The 19,510-nt window shown below is 44.0% G+C and overlaps 1 protein-coding gene and 1 long non-coding RNA gene across 4 annotated transcripts in view; one reads left to right on the top strand and one right to left on the bottom strand.

Annotated features, from left to right (window-relative positions):
* Positions 1-10,522, bottom strand: part of TSPAN12 (tetraspanin 12) — a 63,218-nt gene extending 52,696 nt beyond the window's left edge. The window contains exons 1-2 of the mRNA XM_032483611.1: positions 10,024-10,522; positions 8,932-9,067 (exon numbers count right to left, since the gene is read on the bottom strand). Coding sequence (XP_032339502.1) covers positions 8,932-8,997 — 66 coding nt within the window. The 5' untranslated portion in view covers positions 8,998-9,067; positions 10,024-10,522. The remainder of the gene's footprint in view (positions 1-8,931; positions 9,068-10,023) is intronic.
* Positions 10,371-15,928, top strand: LOC116664863. Of its 3 annotated transcripts, XR_004321358.1 has the most exons (5): positions 10,383-10,490; positions 10,980-11,032; positions 11,248-11,352; positions 12,453-12,653; positions 14,201-15,928. It is a non-coding gene; the product is annotated as an uncharacterized LOC116664863 (long non-coding RNA). The 3 variants fall into 3 exon arrangements; XR_004321360.1 differs by lacking the exon at positions 10,980-11,032 and having other exon boundaries at positions 10,371-10,490; XR_004321359.1 differs by lacking the exon at positions 10,980-11,032 and having other exon boundaries at positions 10,371-10,499.
* The last annotated feature ends 3,582 nt before the right edge of the window (positions 15,929-19,510 follow it).

Below are 19,510 nucleotides of genomic sequence, written 5' to 3'. Positions count from 1 at the left end.
GTATAAATACTTCCCTCCTCTCTTGATCGTTCTTCAAAGTAATAGCTGATCTTGGTTTCTCCATCCTTTAATTCCTTACAGACTGTTTAGCCAATTTTCAATATCACAGCTCTAAGACAGGTGTCAGTAAGTTCCTGGATTCTTCATTTTGTGAGATACATCACCGGTGGTTGTCATTATATACACAGTTCTTCCATTCATAACAAAGAATATCAATTTTTCAATGGCATATTCCAAAACATTTCAAGTATGGTAGAATGATTAACAGCATGGGCTCTGAAGTCATTTTTTCCATTAAAAAAATGTGTATTGATCAGCTGCTCTTTGCCACGTGCAGTGCAATGCCCTGGAGACACACTGATTGGCAGTAACAGGCACCGTCTCGGTTCTATGAGTCAACTGATCAGAGATATAAATGTCTAACTGCAAACTGCTAGAAGCACTGGGAAGGAATACTACAGGCTGCCGTAAGAACTCCCTTTGGGGTGACTGACCCGTCCCATGGGGTCGAAGGGAATTCTCCAGACAGCTGAGATCTGAAGGATAATTATCAAGTTCTTTAGGGAAGGGAGGTTGAAAAGAACAGTCCTGTCGGAACGGGCAGCAACCCCCCGGGTGGAAGGGAGCAGGAGACGTTCAAGGGAAGGAAGCCGGCCCGTGGCAAGAATGCGAAGCCAGGCTGGGGCGAGATCTCAGAGGCCATTTTAAGGCCTGTGGTCTTGACCATGGTGACAGTGAGAAGCCATTGAATCAAAAGCCTTGGTTTGAATTCCAACTCTGTTCCTTTTCCTCTTCATGACTTTGGGTGTGTCCTTTCATCCTTCCTAAGCTTCAGTTTCCTCACATATAAAATGTGATAATAGCAAGTCCGACTTCAGAGAGGACTCATAGGATGAAAAAAGAGTAAGATTCTTGTACATATTACCTATTTCTGTCTCAGGTGGCTTCAGACCTCAGGGGTTTCTCTTAATCTTTCTCAGTTTAGGAGACAAGACAGCTCGTATATCAGTTCAGAAATGGAATGTCAGCTATTCCAAGGACTAGGAAGTGGATGGGAAAGGCAGCTCTGGGGCAGAACTACCTGTCGGGCTCCCACAGCCATGCTCAGCTGTGACATCTCTAAAACAACCCATTCCTCTGGAAACCTGCGTGTCCCTCCCACTGTGCTTCCTGTCTCAGTCAAGGGTATGATGGACACTTCAGTCACATCCACTGGCACCTTGGCAGGCGGCCTGAACCTCTCCCTCTTCCTCGGTCCTACATCTAATCACTTTCAAGTCCTACAGATTGTTCCTGCAACATGCCAGGGGAGTTCCTCCCCGTTTCCTGCCACTTCTGGCTAGTCCAGGCCCTCAGTCTCTTGCCAGGCAATTATAACCACCTTATCACGGCATGCCTCTGCTCACAGATTCCACCTCGAACTCACCCTTCAGTTAACTTTATAAAACACAGATCAAGTTCTTCCGCTTACAAGGCTCCTCCCCACCTCTCGCTTCCACTTCCCCCAACTCCCTCCTGGAGGATAAAGTTTAAACTCTCCAGCAGGACACACAGGCCCACTCCAGCCCCACTCTGACCTATCTCTTTAATTTGTTTCCTGCCAGCTCCTTCCCACACACGTTCTGTCCTCGGATGACAGAAATCCTGCTTGTGCTTCTCTGAGACGCACCGCGCAGACCTCCCGAAGCTCTGTCTTTGTCCACATAGTTCCCTCTGTCTGGTCTGCTGTCCTGCCCCAGCCTTCCCATCTTCAGTGAACAGAGCAGCCTTATCCTTAAAGACCATCTCAAACATCACCTAGAGTGTAAAGATTTCCGCCCACAGTCAAGGCTCTCGTCTAGATTTCCCAGAGCAATATCTCTTGTTTCCTCTGTTCACCCACCCATCTCACTCCACGAGAGGACACAGACCACTGCCCAGAGCCCCGTCTCACAGCAGAGGACCAGGCCCCCTAGTGAGACCTGCTCCATATTCGATGAATGAATGAGAAAATAATACAATTAAAGGAAGATGATTTCAACTTGCCAGATAAAGCTAACTACCAGAGAACTGTAGCAAAATTAGGAGATGCTTTCAGCAGAACTGAGATTTCCGTCACTGGAGGTTTTCCAGTAGAGAGACGCTTGCTGAATTACATGATCAAAGATTTATATATCAGGTCAGAAGCTGGCTTAAGTGTTCTCAAAAGTCCTTTCCACTGCAAACGACTTGGCCCTACTGGTTTTTCTCACTGTAGTTACCCAAGCATCGTAGCTGTGCACAGAACATTAGTCGAAATACGTAGTATCAGCACAAAGCTTTACCTCCTAGTAAGCAAGCAATTCTGAAAATAAACTGCTTTTTATTATAACATGATTTCCAGGCACATTAAATGTCTGAGAACAGTTCTAATCTCAAAGAGTGATTTTACTTTTGGGGCTGAGAAAATAATAACAGTGACAACAAATATTAAAGTGCACGAGGTAGCAAGAAGCTAAGCTAAAATGGGACAAGGTCACCTCAACAACGAATCCTGGTTTTATTAAATCTAGAAGAACAAACTGTGTAAGAAATTCAGATCTCCTTCCTAATAATGTTATTTCGTGCTAATTTTCCAAATTAGAATAAGATAATTCGTCAATGGCCACTCACGATGGTTAAATCATCAGGAACGTTGTCGTTATCACATGTAACTAGGTCTGCAGCTCCCTGCATCTTCTCTAGTATTGCAAAATATTATTTCTAGTCCAAGGCAATATTTAGAAAATAACACAAATATTACATTAGAGAAATAAATTTAATAAACGACTTTGCAGGACATTTGCCCCATTCTGTCTTGCAAAAACATTTAGAAAATGCTAGCTTTCAACAAGTCTTTATAAAAATGAGATTTGCTGTGTTAGAGGTATATTCTGGTTTTGCTTGAATTGAATTACGTAAAAACAAATATTGAATCAAGTTGTTTTCTAAATCAGAATTTATTACGATAATGGATGCCTACAGAATCCACCCAATAGTAAGGTCACAGTCAAAAAACAGACATTTCCACCCTCCAGTTGTCTGTATTATGTACGTAACATATATAATATCACATACCTTATCTTACGTAAGGTGATAGTAACACCAATCACTTCTGCTCAAGACTAACAGATGTCTCAAACCACCTACCTAGACTTTTCTTTTTATGTCAAAGCTGTTAGCAGAAGATAAAAAAGGAGAGAATACAGAAGAGAGATCGGGAATTTAGTTACAGTCCTGTTTGTACCTAGAAACTGGATAATTAATTCAAAATTTAGGAACCTCTGTTCGCTCACCTTGAAAATGGGGAAATCAGATGAGGTGCTTTAAAAATTCCCTTTTTTTCTTAAAAAAAAGGGGGGGATTCAAATTGTTATTACTTAAAATGTGAAGGGAAATCAGTTTTGATTATTTGGAGGCTGGCGGCCCAGTGCAAGTACTTCCCCAGGACGTGTCTGCTTCACGTTCCCACGCCTGCACCCCTCTGCCTTTCCGTCAGGTCCTGCCTTCCCCGCCTCCCCCGGAGCAGGGGCTGAGCAGCAGAAAAGAAGGCCAACAGATAACACTATTTGCGAACGCTGTGAAAACACAGGCACTGTAAATGACGGCCGAAACGGGTTCCGGAGATTGCTTGTGGGTATCAGTTAAGCATGAACATCTACTAATTAGGGCTGGATAAATCAACAGCACTCTGGAGCTGTGCTGACTAATAGCTTTTATAGACCATGTTGCCCTGCAGACAGGACGACCATACAACCCGCTCTGACCAGGATGGTTCTACTTTCAGCTTCTGTTGTCCTGGCACAATGATGAGCAGAGACAATCCCTTTAACTTCACTCTCAAAATTGTCCTGATCTCCACAAGAAAGGATCTGGGCATCCTCGAGGCACTGCAGGTAAAAGAAGGCTAAAACGCTTCATTCTACACTGCAGTTAACTGTGCAGCTCAATGGCCCAGCTTGCAACTGTCCTGAGTGGGGACAGACAAATGCGGCAGCCTGCCACTCCAGTCTGCAGCAGGTCTGTGGCCCAAAGAATCCTCCATACCCTACTCCTCAAAATGCTTCCTTAAGAAGCTTGCACTGGCCTGGGTTTGCTCAGCTGAGCCACGCTGCACATACAAAAAACAAAAAAAAAAAAAACAAAAAAAAAAACTGTATCAGCTTTGCCCCTGAGACTAAAGTTTATTTAAAGTTTATTTTTAAAAAGCACTCACATTTGTCTGAGGGCGCTCCCCTCTTCTTAGGAAGAGTTACAGAAAACTGGAATGCCTTTCATAGTGTAAAGTTGGGGGAGCATCAAATTTAAAAGTGGTATTTTCGTATGACTATATAAATGCCATGTGAATGCAAACGCTCACTTGCCAAGAATCCCTTTTGGGTCTGCGGAGGTCAAACACCTAGAGCTCACCACAGAAGGCTTGAGACATAGAAACAGAACACTGAGCCTTCTACTGCGCCTGTCTCCCAGGGCGTGAAGAAGATTTCCTGTCCATTTTTTAGGCTTTCTAAGTTTGTTTTCATATTTAAGCAAGGGGAGTCCCTCTCTATTGCTGCTATACTTAGTGATGCTAAGTGAAAAACAACGGCGCTCATCCGCTGGTGAGAAATGAGTTTAAAACTACAGATGGGATGTTATACTTTTAGAAAATAATAAGCAAACATATTGGATGACTGTTGTGTTCACCCATTTCAGAAATTTCCAAAGAGAACCATATGTAGCCGTATTTCTAATAGCAGAAAACCATCATCTAAGCACGGCAAACACTCATTTAAAGCCACAGAGGTTGTCTTTAGAATGGAGGGATGCTTTCATTTATGAAATAATATGGCATTTACATAGGAAAAGTAGGATACCTCTGGGGTAAAAATAACTCATTTCCTTGCTCCATCGTGACCAGAATGGGAATCGTGGTCTTGCAAAAGTTCTCAGGGCAGTTCAGCAGCTCTCTCACGTGCACTGTGTCCCACGTGCCCTTTCCCATCACAAACCCACAAAACTCATGACAAACCTAGAAGGTCCAGTGTCTGTCTGCCAGCCCCAGGACAGCTGGACTGGGCTCACGCTTCTTGACAACGTGAAAGAGCCCCTCAACAGATGGCCCGTCAAGGTGACCGGATCCACAGCAATGAAGAGAACACAGAGCATTTGTGATCTTGACCACGCTGCGTGCTGTTTCGTCTTACACATGTCTGTCTATGCCTCCCGCTTAAAACAATTACATATGCAAGATATACTTTTTTTTTACTGAAAACAAATTCAGTAATTTTCAACTCACAGAACAGAAAACAAGATTGTACAGGTCCTCAGTTGTTTTCCAATTACGATTTCTTTTTCTTTCTGTTGGGTAGAGAAGGGGAGAAGGTACCAGCAGAGCAGAAACAGACAGGGAAAAGTCTATTTTAAATACGAAGTGAAGAGTAAAATAAGCAACAGCTTTGGACCCACAGGTTGACGAGAGCAGGTTTCTCAACCCCACAAAACTAGAGGCCAGACAGTCACTCTCTCCACACTCGGGATGATCTCGGGTTCATGCCACGCTGCTTTGTTCTGCTTCTACTTCCAATGAGAAGGAAAAGCAAGAGCTAAAGCCTGGCTCCTCCACGCGTAGCACTCAGACCAGGGTCACAGAGGAGCTCTCTAGGCATGCAGAGTCTCAGGCCCACGCCCAGACTTACTGAATCAGAATCTGCATTTTAACAAGATGCGCATGTGATTCGCATGCGCGTGGGGGTTAGAGAAGTACCGCTCTAGAAGACTTGGAGGGAGCAGGTGGACAGTTAATCCTTTCCTCCTGAAGATGTTTACTTCTCTGCTGCAAATAAATTCATCACCATTTCCAACGTACAACTTCTACTGCACTTAGAGAAAAAACGTGGACTTTGAATCCCTGTTCTGCTGTTTTCTAGCAAGATACTGAACTTTTCTGAGTGACTTCTCTTTACCAAAAAAAAAAAAAAAAAAAAACAAAACTTAATTTCTAGGGCTGTCATGGGAATTAGATGAGAGAGTAGTCTAATGATGCCACGGAACGTGCGGGGCACAAGGCAGAAATCTGCTTCTGACTCAGTATGGAAATACAGGATCTGCAAACACTGCATGAGCCTTGAAAGAATCATGCCAAAGTCCCCCAGAGGTAGTATTTACATTTCATACAGTTCTAACAAAACTCCCAACATGTTTTTAATTGTATCAAATAACCTTAAAGTCCATATGAAAAAAGAAACCTTAAGCAAGACAAGAAAGGCAGGTGCTTTAAAAGAACAGAAGAATAAAGAAGAATACATAAAATCCTAGTGGAAAATTCTATTGAAAACAATACGTAAAAATTGTTTCTATAAAACGATTTCTTTATATAAAATGATGCTCACGCTCACTGTTAGTGGGGGAGGTAGAAAATAAAGTAACACAAAAATAACACTTTAAAACTTTCAAGTTGATAAAAATGTAAAAGTGTCGTGACACCAATGAGATGACAGCAAATATTTGTGTATATATTTTGGGGTTTATTGGTGCTTCTATTTCTAGGGGATAGATTCCCAGGACAGGGTTGCTGGGTCAAAGGAATGTAGGAGTGGTAGCAATAGTAGCAGTGTTCATCGTAACAATAACAATTGTTACTATTACTACTGCGAGGATCCCCTTGACTCAATCATCCATCTCCTGGTGATTTACTTATGACAGTAGATTGTTAGTGCGCATCGCTGTTGCGGTGGGAGTAACGACTGCAGGTACCACAGCTATGACCGCGGCTGCCACTACATGGAGGGCCTCCGGTACCGAGCTTCATCCACATTCATTCTAACCCCCATAACAGTTCTGAAAAATGGGAACCACCACTACCATTCTGCAGACTAGGAATCTGAGACACTAAATGAGCTTGGCAAACTTAGTGAGAACTATTTAAACATTAGCTATTTTGTTGTCATTGTTACATGTCCTCTGACATAGGAATCCCACTCCTGCAACTCTGTCTGAATGAGAAAAACAATCTAACCAAAAATATCATGAATGTATACATGAATGTCCATGAATGGGCGTATGTGGACAAGTGTGAGTAAACCTATCTTTGTACGAAATGAAGAAAAACACAGAGGGATGCACAGTAGGCAGTTAACATGGATTATTTTGTTGGAGGAGAGATGGCATTTGGAGAAGAGGAGGGCTGGAAGAAGGGGGAAGCAATTTCAATAAATCGGAAAACGCACACTGAACGTGAGAATGTTGAAGTGAGGACAACAACAAAGAAATAACATTTTACATTCCCTGGGGACACAAAGAGCCCTGGAGGAGTTTAAGGAATAGGTGTTTTTAGAGCAAATTTCATAGCTCAGAAGAGCAATATTTTTGTTAAACACACACACACAATGCAGAATATAAAGAAAATTTCCAAAGCACTATTCTTTGTTGAACAAGAAAAGCCTTGGTAATTCCAAGGTTCGAACACAGCGATCAGTCACGTACAGGCACTGTCACCAGTGGGCTATTTGACCTTTGGCCAGTCACTAACCTACACTGAGTTTTCTCATCCACAAAGTAAGAAAGTTCAACCAGGCCCTCTTTTAATCCCCTTTAAGTTATAAAAATGTGATAATTCTATAACTAAAAAGCATAAAGTAGAAAACTAAAAAGCAAGTAAACAGGAGTGACAATTCTTACACATTGTAATAGAGGACAGGTTTCTCAGCCCCACAAAACAATGTTCGAAATCTTCATACATTATAGCTAAGCAAGTAATTTAATGACCCACTTAAAAAAATGTACATTTTTAGAATTAAAAACTGCAATAAGATCAATTAGGGATTTTACATTTCCAAGTGGTGGCTGTAACTACTCAATGCTTTAATTTTCATGTGGAGAAATAAAATGGTGGCAGTTTAGATACCTTTCAGATTACTCACTGAAGTGACGCTTAATTTGTCACCTTAAAATGGAGCCATACCTAAAGGGCAGTTCACCCAAAATGTCACCCTCTAGACACCACCACATGTCTCACATGTCCCGTGAAAAAAAGACGGTCAGTGCCCACCGGTCAGCCAAATAAATAAATTATGCATTAAGAATTCTAACAGAACATTTTGAATATAAATTATTAATAGAACACAATTTGGCAAAAAAAAAACCAAACTTATCTGGTTAAGCATGACAGCTCCCAGAAGCACAATCAAAGTTTCAATTTCTATAGTTTCCTCATAAGTTTCATAAATAACAATGTGATTATTAATAACACTTAATGAAAATTTATGCCTGGGTGCAAAACATAAAAAGTCACTAGCTCATAGGGCATAAAGATTTCCATGAGCTTGTTAAATTTTATGTATTTTATTTCCTTAAATGGTTATGGGATTTTCCAAAAGCATACACAAAATTCCTTAAAACTTTGCCAGCTTAGAAACAGTTACATGAAAGCCACCTTTTTAGACCGCACGGAATCTCCCAGAAGAATCTACTTAGTCTTTTTTTGATAGGGTATCTGGATATGAATTCCTACAAAAAACATGGCAAGACTTCTTGCCCCAACCAGATTTTATAGTATGACGTAAGGAAACAATTTATGGCTTGCACAGTTATCTGAAATTCCTGAAAACAAGCAGTTCCCTAAGTAGTATGTCAGAATTGTCTTATCTGCAAGCACAAACACGTGCATTTATTTATATCCCGAGATTAACTTCAAGTCTAATTTTACTGCCACGAGTATCCAGGGATGGATTTCTTTTTCTTTTTCTTTTTCTTTTTCTTTTTTCTAATCACAAATGGAACTTGAGCTAGATCAAAGGCATTTTACGGTCAAAATTTACTTCTCTGAAACATAGAGGGTGTGATCCCATGTAATTAATTAATGCTTAGCCATGCCCTTCGGCGTATTATGCGGTGGCTGTAGGAAACCGAGTCCAGCCGTCCCCACCTGTTGGTGCAGTGGGCTGTTTGACTTACCCAAAAGAGCAGATTGAGCGCGTAGAGCAGGCAGCGCAAGCACTTCACAGAATCTTCTCTGGCCATTGTGAGCCCCGAAAGGGAGAAGCCCCATCCTGTCACCACATCCTACCCCCGCGGGCAAAACAGCAGCGATCTGCAGAGGGCGAGGGAGAACAGGGGACTTCGCACCGCCGCGCTCCCCGCCCCCAGCGCAGCCCTCCTCTACCGGCCCTCGGCTGGGTCCAGGGTCTGGTCCCAAGCCTAGTTCATTTGAGACATCGCTTCATCTAAAGTCATTTGTTAAAGTTATAATAGTAACCTAAACTCCTTCAAGTTCCAAACTGGCTTTGGATAACACCTGCTGGGTAGAGAAAAGATCGTCTCCCTGGATGACTGAAGGCGCGCAGTAAACTCGGGTTCTCAGGGGACACGCGGTGGTGTCCTCTGAATTCTGATGAGACGCTCTTTAAAACTTCCCTCAGTCCACGCCCCTCCTCGGGGACAGCTCTGCTCGGCACTGTCCCGAAGGCTGTGTCCCCACACTATCCCTCGGAGATGTCACAGGCGCCGGCGGTGACACCGAGGGTGCGAGTGTCCCTCTCATTAGGACAGTTCCTGGGCCGCCCAACTCCGCACCCCCTTCCCCAACCTCCCGCAGCTCGAATGTGAACGCGGGGCACTGGAGGGGGCGCAGCGCTGAGCTGGGATTCCGCCCGGCGACTAGGGTTTCTCTGGGAGAACGTGAGAAACGATGTTTCGGCCCCGGAATGATGGATTAGCCGGGGGCGGGGGGCGGGGAGGGGCGCAGGGGAATTAGGGCCGGTGCAGCTGTGCAGACGCCGGGTTAGTCATTCACGTCCCCCTCCCCCGGCCCCGGCCCGGGCCCCGGCCGCGACCCCGCGCTGCCAGCAGCCCGAGGAGCACAAAGCCGAGCGCGGCCACCGGCCCCGCCACCCGGCCGCGCGCCCCCGGCAGGGCGCAGGGGGAAGCGCCGGCGGCGGGGAGCCCCGAGGCCAGCCTCTAAGTAGTTTAGCACACAGCGCCCAGGGCAGCCGCCGGCGGGCCGGCGGGACAGCGGGCAGGAAAGACGAGAGACGCGCGGCCACTCACCGTCGGCGCTCGGCTCCGCGCCCCGATCCCTCCGGGGGACAGTCGGGGACGCACGGTGGGGGCTCATCGGGGCAGGGACGCTCCTCCCGGAGAGCCGCAGGGCTGCATTGACTCAAACTGGAGACGCTTCCTTCTCTTCCTCCCCCCGCCACCCCCGCCGCCGCCGCCTCCTGGGAAAAAGGAAAGAAAAAAAAAAAAAAAAAAAAGTCCTGGGCAGCAGTTGCTGGAAAGTCTCGGCTAAGCCACCTCCCAGCGCCGCTGTCCCTCCCTAGTCCTCGCCAAGTCCGGACGAGGCAGCGGCGGCAGCCAGGGCCAGCTGCGCAAACTCTCAGCGCATGCTCGGGCCGCGGGCTGCCCGGCTGGATCCGACTGGGTGTTTCTTGTCCCCTCACGCGGCGGGAGCCCCCGAAGAGACGCGTCACCTCTGCAAGGGCCAGACAGAGATAAAGCCTAGGGACTTTGGAAAAGTCCGCGCAGTAAACCTCTTTAAAATGGTGGTGTCGGAGGAGGGGAGGCTGGGTTATAACCATAGGGAAACAGGCTTTTATTATATGAAAATATTTGTGTTTGAGAAGGGGGGTGAAGGGGTGGCCCAACCCAATTCCTGCAACGAGAAACTGGTTTTCACAACCTTTCTAGAACCACCTCCTGTGATTTGTCACTCACAGGGTGCCCTATGATCCTTCTTACTGCTTTGTTGCCTTCCCTGATTTTTTTTTTTAAAAAACACTTCTTTCCCACTTTCATGGTGCACTAACACATTTACTTACACCCCAGAGTAGACTTGAACAGATCCGACACCCAGGATAGGAAGAGCACATTTAACCCTTTAGCAAGTAATCCAAAGTTTCCAAAATTTTCTCCCGATAGGACAGTTTGAGTTTTAACTGGGTGATTTCTCTTGCATTTTGTATATAATAATAGATTTGGATTTTTTTTTAAACTGGAAATTCAAGAAGTATTAAAGTAATAGGAGACTCTCCTTCTGAAAGCACCTTCCCTTCTGGAAGTAAGAAGTTTCACACTTTAAAAAATTCACTTGATCATATTTCCCATATAAAATTTTGATGTTTTATGCCTCATGAGCCTCCACAGTTCTGTGATTATTCTGTGCTTATCATGTGGTAAATAAAACTTCACTAACAAATATGAATTACCTAAACTACAAGCAACATGTTTGAGAAAACCTAATAATAAGAGAGTCATCCTTAAATTTCCTTCCAGGAGACAAGAACAATGGAGTCTTACACCCATCACGGCCTGTCTACCATCTGTCAGTTGCTACACGACCAAGGTGACAAAGAGAAACACACTCCTGTTTTGATACAGGTAAAATTAAGATCAAAAGAGAATCTGAGTGTCCTGGGTTAGGGGAGGAAAGGTCTTGGTAAGCAAGTCACTAAGCTGGGTGTAAGGCAGTGAGCTCCAAAGAGCACAGATAGCCATCCACTCCAAACACTAAGGAAAATGTCCAGTCGTCCATCAGATGACACTAATGCTGGCAGCAAAGCATTTTTTGGAATCATAGAGAAGAGCCAAGAAACCCATTTTTATTCTCAGTCACTGCTCAAATTAGGTGTATGCCAGTTATAAGCAGAGGGAAGCTGGTACCACCATTTGAATGCTCTTGGTGCCACACATTCCTCTGAGTGACAGAAACACCCCCACATTGAGGAGAGTCTATGACTGCAGTTCAAGGTGAAAGTAAGGGTGCAAATAGCTCCCAGGTCTCTGTTCAGAGATCCTCTTCTATTTCTAGAAAACAATGACATACCTTTTAATTCATAAACCAATAAGGGCCCTGGAATAACAAAATTTTAGCGGAAGATGCTTTAGAAGTACATATACCACTGACCCCCTTAGGAATATGAAACCAAGAGAAGTTAAAAGGAGTTGCTCAGTGTTAAATCTAGTTAAATCATATTCCAAACTAAAACCTAGAATCGTATTCTCTAATTAGTTCAGTGATTCTCAAAATCGCTGTATATTCGAACCTTTTAGGGAGTTTGGGACAAATCCTAATGCTCAGGCTGTATCCCACACCAGTTAAATTGGAATCTCTGCAGATATGGCCCAGGCATCCAGGTTTTTGGAAGTTCTCAAGGTAATTCAAATCTGCAGCAAAGTTTGAAAACCACTGCAACTAACACTTTACAGATGCCTGAAAACTAGCAAAGGAGTTTCTTCAGGTTTACATGGATCAAATCTCTCACTTGTGAATTGACAGACTGGCATTAACCCTATTTTATAAGTTAAGAAGAAAACAGAGCTGCAGTTATTGCTCTAATATTCCTAAAGAATGGCTATCAGAGTCCGTGTATCAGCATTTTCAGAAAGGACTATGCCACGTTGGAGGCTTTGCAGACTGGGTGGTTTTGATTGCTTAAACCCGACCGTACCTCCCTTTAACTTGTGCCACTCAACTCTAGGCCTGCCTTTTGGAACCCACAGCGTGAACAATTCTCCTCCCATCTGACAGCTCTTCAACTCCTTGAGGGCAGCTGTCTTCCCTCTCCTCTCAATTCTCCTCTTCTCCAGGATTATAGAAGCACAGTAAGACTTGACATCACAGCTGTCCTTCCATCGCCTCTCCATGTTCCTCTGTGCAGATAATTTTTGGATGCACAAAGGTGAGATAGAAAAATCTCCAAGTGGGCATGGCAGTTTGAATGTAGAATAACACATTGGAGAGTTTGTGTGGTCTGTTCACTGCCCCATGAAGTAGGAACCCAGTCCCATGGCCACGTGGGCTTCGTTATGTACCTACCTTTGAGAGCGTAACAATTCCTGTGCCACGTGCTGAAGTTACAAAGAGTAAGATGGGTCCCTGCCCTTCAAGAAAAGGCAAAACTCTTCTTTTCAGTTAAGAAAACAACAGCAGCTACTACTTACGAGCAATCTCATGCGTGTGGCTCCTAGAAGTCAGGAGCAGAACTCAGCTAGCTAAGCGAGCAGTAAGGTCACGCAAGTTCTTTCGCTGCACAAGGTGATTCATTTGTCCTTCTCTTACTGCACTCATTCTGCTCGAGTTGTGCAGAGGGAAGGAGCTGCATAGGTGTTTGGTAGGATGAGTGAGTTTCCATTGCTTCCTAGTATAACACCTTACAGTACACCTACAACAGTTAGTCACAATCAGTGCAGGAAACAGACCTAATACGTTTTGAACAAGTATTGTGTGCCTGACATAATAGGTGCTTCTCATAAAGTATCTTATTCATTCCTCGTAATGACACAGTTGGACATTGAGACTCAGAGAGTTGACTTCTCCAGGGCCATACAGGTAGTGAGTAGAGAAAGTGACATTCTAATCTGTCTGACTAATTCTGACTTATTCTAAGAGATCTGTCTGACTCTTTCCACTGTTAATCTGCATTACAATAATATTTCAAATCTGGGTGGGAATTCACTGACAAGCCTCAAGAAGAGAATTATTCTAGGCATTTTTTATTAGTTCTTGAACGTATGAGGCTGAATTTCAAGTATGTATGCTCACACTATGACTGGTGAATCTACAGTCACCTTCTATTTCTGAAAGCAGATACCCCACTAGGACCTGAGAAAAGCCTTTCATCACTGAATTAGGTGGACTCCTCTCAACTGCAAGATTAAGGCTGGCAAATAAAATACAGGTTGTCTAGTTTGATCTGAATTTCAAGGGGGATGACATAGTTCAAGTGGTAGAGCGCATGCTTAGCACATACAAGGTCCTGGTTTCAGTCCCCAGTACCTTCTCTAAAAATAAAACAAATAAGATTTGAATTTCAGATAAACAGTAATTTTTTTTTTTTTTTGGCATAAGGATGTCCCAAAGAACACATGAGACAAATACCACATTGGATATACACATAAGTTTTTTTTTTCTGTTTATCTGAAATTCAGATTTAACTGTGTATCCTACATTTTTATTTGCTAATTCCAGCAACTCTATGTAAACTAGAAAATTCAACTCAAAGTGCTGCAATGATAAGGATATAAGCAAATATATTATTTCACATAATAGTAAGTCCCAAACTAGCAATCCATCCAGTCAGCAATGACATCAGGGAATCAGTTACTCTTCCACCTTACTCTTCTGATATACACAATGCGTCAACTAACATCGCTGGGCTACCTCGTCTCATGATCACAAGATGGCTGTGCAAATACCAGCATTACATACAGGTATCACCTCTTCTAGAGAAGGAAGAAACTGCTACCTCCTGTGGATTTCCCTGCTGGCCAAAGAGTCTTCTCACAGAAGTTTTGCAGCAGGTTATCGCTTAAGATCCATTAGCTGGAACCCCAGCCACATCCTGATGTAGGCATGGATTATTGGCAAAGGTAGGGGTCTTCCATGACTGGTTTAAAGGAATAAGGATGCCTTCCCCGTGCCTGGGGGCAACTCTTCTCTGAAGCACATGGCCCAGCAGAGGAAGGTTGATAACTGAAAAGAATCAGATTTTTGTTTGAACTGCGGAGTGGAGAGAGGAATGGGTGCTGTCACCTTACCCCCGGTCACTGCTGAAACAACACACCTCTCAGCCAACAATTTCAGCGGCACTACTCACCAAACGCCCTTCGTTCCTGAGAGAACCACTGAAGCAGGAACCTCCCGGCAACAGCGAAGAACCCTTAAAAAACTCACATCACGTCATTTCCATCCCATGCCATAAGCTTACATCCTGTATCCACATTTGCCTTTGTCCACTGCACGACTGACTAAAGAATTGCCCAAATTAACACCCTCATATAAACCCGTAGAAGAATTTCCTCTTAAAGTTTATCTAAACCCAGCCTCTGCACAAAGTTCAGAGATTTGGACTCATTACACCAGTTGCTGTTGGTACAAATAATCCAGTCCTATTCCATAAATATTTATTGAATTATTACTACAAACTCAGAACTGTGCTAGGAGATACCAAAAGTTCTAACATCATTTTGACTCTCAAAGAGTTTATAACATCATCAGCATACTTCCTCTTCAGAGAGTGAAACTTATGGAACTGAAGAACTCTTTCCCTTTGTAAAAAGTCTTAATTGACAGTTCTTTGAAACAAACTATAAAGAAAAGGAAGGGATATAAGCTCCATTTACAAACAGCTGCCAAACCCTACTTTTCTTAGAAAGATCCCTCAGGAATTATTCCATTATACCACACTGTCAGCTTTTTGCCATCCCCATAATACAATAACCAGGAGAAAGATGAACAAATATTTACTGTGAATATTAGACATTTGTTTTCATTTGCTGCCCTTTCAATTCATTTGCTGTGTTTTAAAACTTTTAGGTTATTTCAACAGTGCGTGAAGAAAACATTTATGTATTTACACTAGATATAAATATTTTATTTAAAATCATTTCGTTAGCTGATCCAAACTCGCATGTCCTACAACCTACCACATAGAAACTCTTTTATGGAACAAAAAACAATTCTGATTTTGTGACGATCATTCAGCCTTCATGAAGTTTTATAATTGAAACTTGGACGTTCTATTTCTATGCTATTGTTTGTGTGTGTGTGTGTATCAGACTAGAGATGTAGTGAATTTCCGTTACGTATTTCACGATATGAATGCATGAATGATTGACTGATGAATGAGAGAAAAAGCTAGTCTTCCCGCTTTCTTTCAGAGATGAAGCTACTTTTTTTTTTCCATTGCAAAGAACTAACAATGGCCATGATGTTTTACTAACTTTGTATTGTCAATATTCTTTCTCAGAAAGCAGTATTAAATGATTGCTATTCACAATAATAAAGAAAAAGATATCATGTCAGGAACACACATCATCCATATGTAACTCATACAGGTAGTTTTAATAACTTACGAGCATTTCTGTTGTCTTAATACGTTTCTTAACGTTATCAGTAATGTTACCCACTGTAACTGACTAAAAAAAAGACTTGGGATGTAATTGTTTGGTTTAGAAATCTTATATGTGTTTCCCAAAATGACTGGTAGGAATTAAATTGTGTTTTCTGGTTTGAGTTTTATGTTGATGGTGTTTTATGAGTCACTGTCACCTTAGCAACGGGTCACAGAGAGGAATCTGTCCAAGCTCTGCCAGAGTGGTGGTGAGTTGGTTCTCACTTCAGGGAAGGTGGCTTAAAATGTGGCAGCGGCCAGCTTGGGCTGCAAGGTGGATCGTATGTTAACTTATTGACTAGGTCCCAACAGCCGTTCCTTAGATCAGACATAAAAATGAGACCTATAACAACGAAAAGCTTCAGTTATTTAAGATTACTCTCAGTCTTGATCCTACTTTTCTGGTCCCCGACTTGCACATGTACTGAGAACATTTGAAATCCTTTCCCCTCTTCCCTCTCCTCCGCAACCTTCCCTCTCCTCAGACCAGTGTTGCCAGCTATATCACACCTTCATCACGTTTGCTGCACGTCCAAAATTTCACAAACGTGCCTCATTCAGTTATGGGAGCGGACGGGGATGGCCAGACCCTAAAAACTAGACCAATCAGTTAGGGTGTGACTGGAACTTGCGTGAAGACCCACCAAAGGGCAGTGTAAATGCAGGCAGCCAAGCGGAACCAAGTATGAGGGGAATGCATTGGCAAGGGCGAGGTGGAAATTGCAGCGGGAAGACAGATGGCAGCATCAGAGAGGCCCAGCAAATGGTAACGGGCAGGTGCCGTGGCAGACGGACAGAAGTCGGGGGCACTGGAGCTAGACTGCAAAAACACAAAAACGTTCCCCAAGGCAAGAAGAAATCCACCCTCTCCCGCCCCCGCCGCCCGCCCATGTCAATGTCAAGGTGACTTAGCCACTGCCTGCCAAGGCCAAGTCAGTGAGTCTGGTCCACAGAGATGCACGCAGGCTCCTAGAAAAGCATGATTCAGAAACAAGAACCACAGTCCCAGAGAAATTCCTCTAGTTTCTACTTGAAAGAGTCATAGTGTTAAGATTAGAAAAGCTTGTGGTTTCCAGATTAAGGAAGCTCTGAGACGCCAGGCTGAGGACTTGGCCCTGTCTTCAGAGGCGAGGGCAGCCCCTGAAGGGTCTTGACATGGTGGGAAGAGTGACAGATCCACCAGCAGCAGGGGCTGTTGGGCCAGCCTGGGTGAGTGTGCGGGCTCCCCCCTTGCTGGTGGTGTGATGAGGAGCAAATGACTTCACCTCCATCAGCCTCAGTTTCCTGATCTGTGCACCTGCCTCCTAGAGTGGTCATGAGCCTTATGTCATGTGTAAGGGGCCTAAATTTAGCTGGGGTCACACTGTCCTTTGAGGTTTAAATAGAATTGGCTGAGCCTCTTTCCTGCGAGCAGTGAGGAAACTTGTTTTCCCCTCGCGGTCCCCCTGGAGATTCCTGGTATGGGAAAAGAAGGGGAAGCGGTCCTCCTAGAGTTCTTAATCAGCCTCTGGACGTCTCGTCATCCCATGCACGCTCCTCTTTTCTCTAAAGGGCAACAACCTTCAGAAAAAGATTCCTTCCCTCTCAAAGCATCGCCAGCACAAATCTCCATGAGTCGCTGCTTTGACTGAAGCCTTAAAGAATCGGAGAGGGTGTTTGTAGCAGCACCACGTACAGCTCAGAAGCAAATCGGAGAACTCCCGTGGCTGTTTTCCTCCCACTTGCCTCTCCCCGGTTGTCTTTGCCTCAGGTTTCCATGTTGACTGACCCCCTCGCCTCTGTTCTGCTCTCTCACTGCTTACACTCCAACCCCAAACTCCAGGAACCTCTCATGCAGATGGCAAAACTATTTTTTTTTTTTTGTTTTATGGTCTTTGATCAAACTGTGCTGTCTAGAGGTCTCAGCTTTCCCTTCCTAAGAGAAATTCTGGTGCGAGGCCATCTGAACGAAAGAGATTCGCATGTCTGATGAAGATAACATCCTCAACAGCAGACAGCTCATTTTCCGAAGAAAGCCAGCAATTCAGAGAGCCAGGAGCAGCCATCCTGGGATCGGAACAAATAGCAAACCTTGGAAACTTCCTGCCAAGAAGCCACATTTTGATTGGATTAGATCGTAGAGGAATGTATGCCCAGCGCTATCATTGAAAACAATACAAGAGTCAGTAGCCAATGAGTGGAGTTTACCAGCTGGCTGTGGTCGAGGACAGGGTAAAGAGAGCCCTACTGGTCCCACTGTCACCCCCAGCTGCTTGGGGCACACCCGAGGCTGTGCCTCCCTGAGGATCGACATCAGAGGCTTAACACCGTGGGGGACATAGACTTGACTCAAATAATCCAGCCAATCTCTAAACAAATAAACAAGCAAATAACCGTAGCAAGCCCCAAAGTGGGAGGGAGTGCCCAGTACCTAGAGTGGCTACAGTGTATTATCTAAAATGTCTAGTTCCCAACAACAAAAAAATTTGAGGTCTGAAAAGAAACAGGAAAGTCTGACTCATACCCGAGGCAAAAAAAGGAGACAACAGAAACTGCCTGACAGTGACCTGATGTTGGGTCTAACACAAAAAGATTTCAAAGTGGCCATTATAAAAAAATGTTCGCGGCACAAAAGGAAGTATGAGTAAAGAGGTACAGGAAGGCGTGAAGGCAATGTCACATCATATACAGTATCAATAAAAAGACATAAACTATAAAAAATAACCAAATGGTTTTATGTGTTCTAGCCTCAGTGATACACTTTATATTTATACATGTAAATACATTTTATATAAACAACAATCTAAGTATAAAACAATACATTATATCCATGAAATGTGTTGTTGGTCCTATAACATACAGAAATAGAATTGGAATATATTTAACAGCAACAGCAGAAAGGAAGTGAGAGGGAACAAAGCTATAATGAGCTAAGGAGATGACTCTAGGTGATCAAGCAATAATTTTATAAACTAGAAAGGAAAGAAGGAAGGAAAGGAGAAGAAGGGAGGAAGGAACACCCTGTCTGTCTCCTCAGAGATATTGATACCAGCTCCCATCTTCCTTAGCAGTCACTTGCTAAGTTCCCAATGCCCTTCTGAGTGCTCAGACTCACTCTGGTGCTGAAACAAGCCTGAAGCTGCAGTGCAGGTGGTATAGCAGGGAGGCCAAGCCTATCTGCTCCCGGAGCTTCGGAGATTCCCTTTGTCCCCCTGCTGTGGCTGGTTCCCACGGGCCCTACACTGTCAGTCCAGCACTAAATATGGGCTCCTGCCTTCTTTCTCCACCTGACATTCCAATTTACATTCCTTCTTAGAATCAAAAATCCATCCCTCAACCTCATCTTCTTGGCTAGGTCGTAAAACTGTTCTTAATCTCTCTCTCTAGAGGCTGGATCTTTCTCCCTATACTTCGTTTGCTTTCTCGCTTTCCTAGGACCTGTTGGAAATGGGCTCTTCATAATCCACTACAGTGTTCTAGCCTGCTTAACTTGGAATTTCCGCAGTGTTCTTCAAGCTCTCCTGAAGCCTCTCCACCAACTCTCCACTATCAACTCTCCACCATCAACTCTCCACCCATCAGCTCCCACCAACTCTCCACCACCCCACACCCAACAACTCTCCACCACCAAGACGACCCTCCAACACCCACAGTCACACACACAC

The sequence above is a fragment of the Camelus ferus genome, chromosome 7, assembly GCF_009834535.1.
Source record: "Camelus ferus isolate YT-003-E chromosome 7, BCGSAC_Cfer_1.0, whole genome shotgun sequence".
NCBI classification, from domain to species: domain Eukaryota; kingdom Metazoa; phylum Chordata; class Mammalia; order Artiodactyla; family Camelidae; genus Camelus; species Camelus ferus.
The sequence above is the reverse complement of the archived record's forward strand: the minus strand, read 5'-3'. Positions and strand labels throughout refer to the sequence as shown.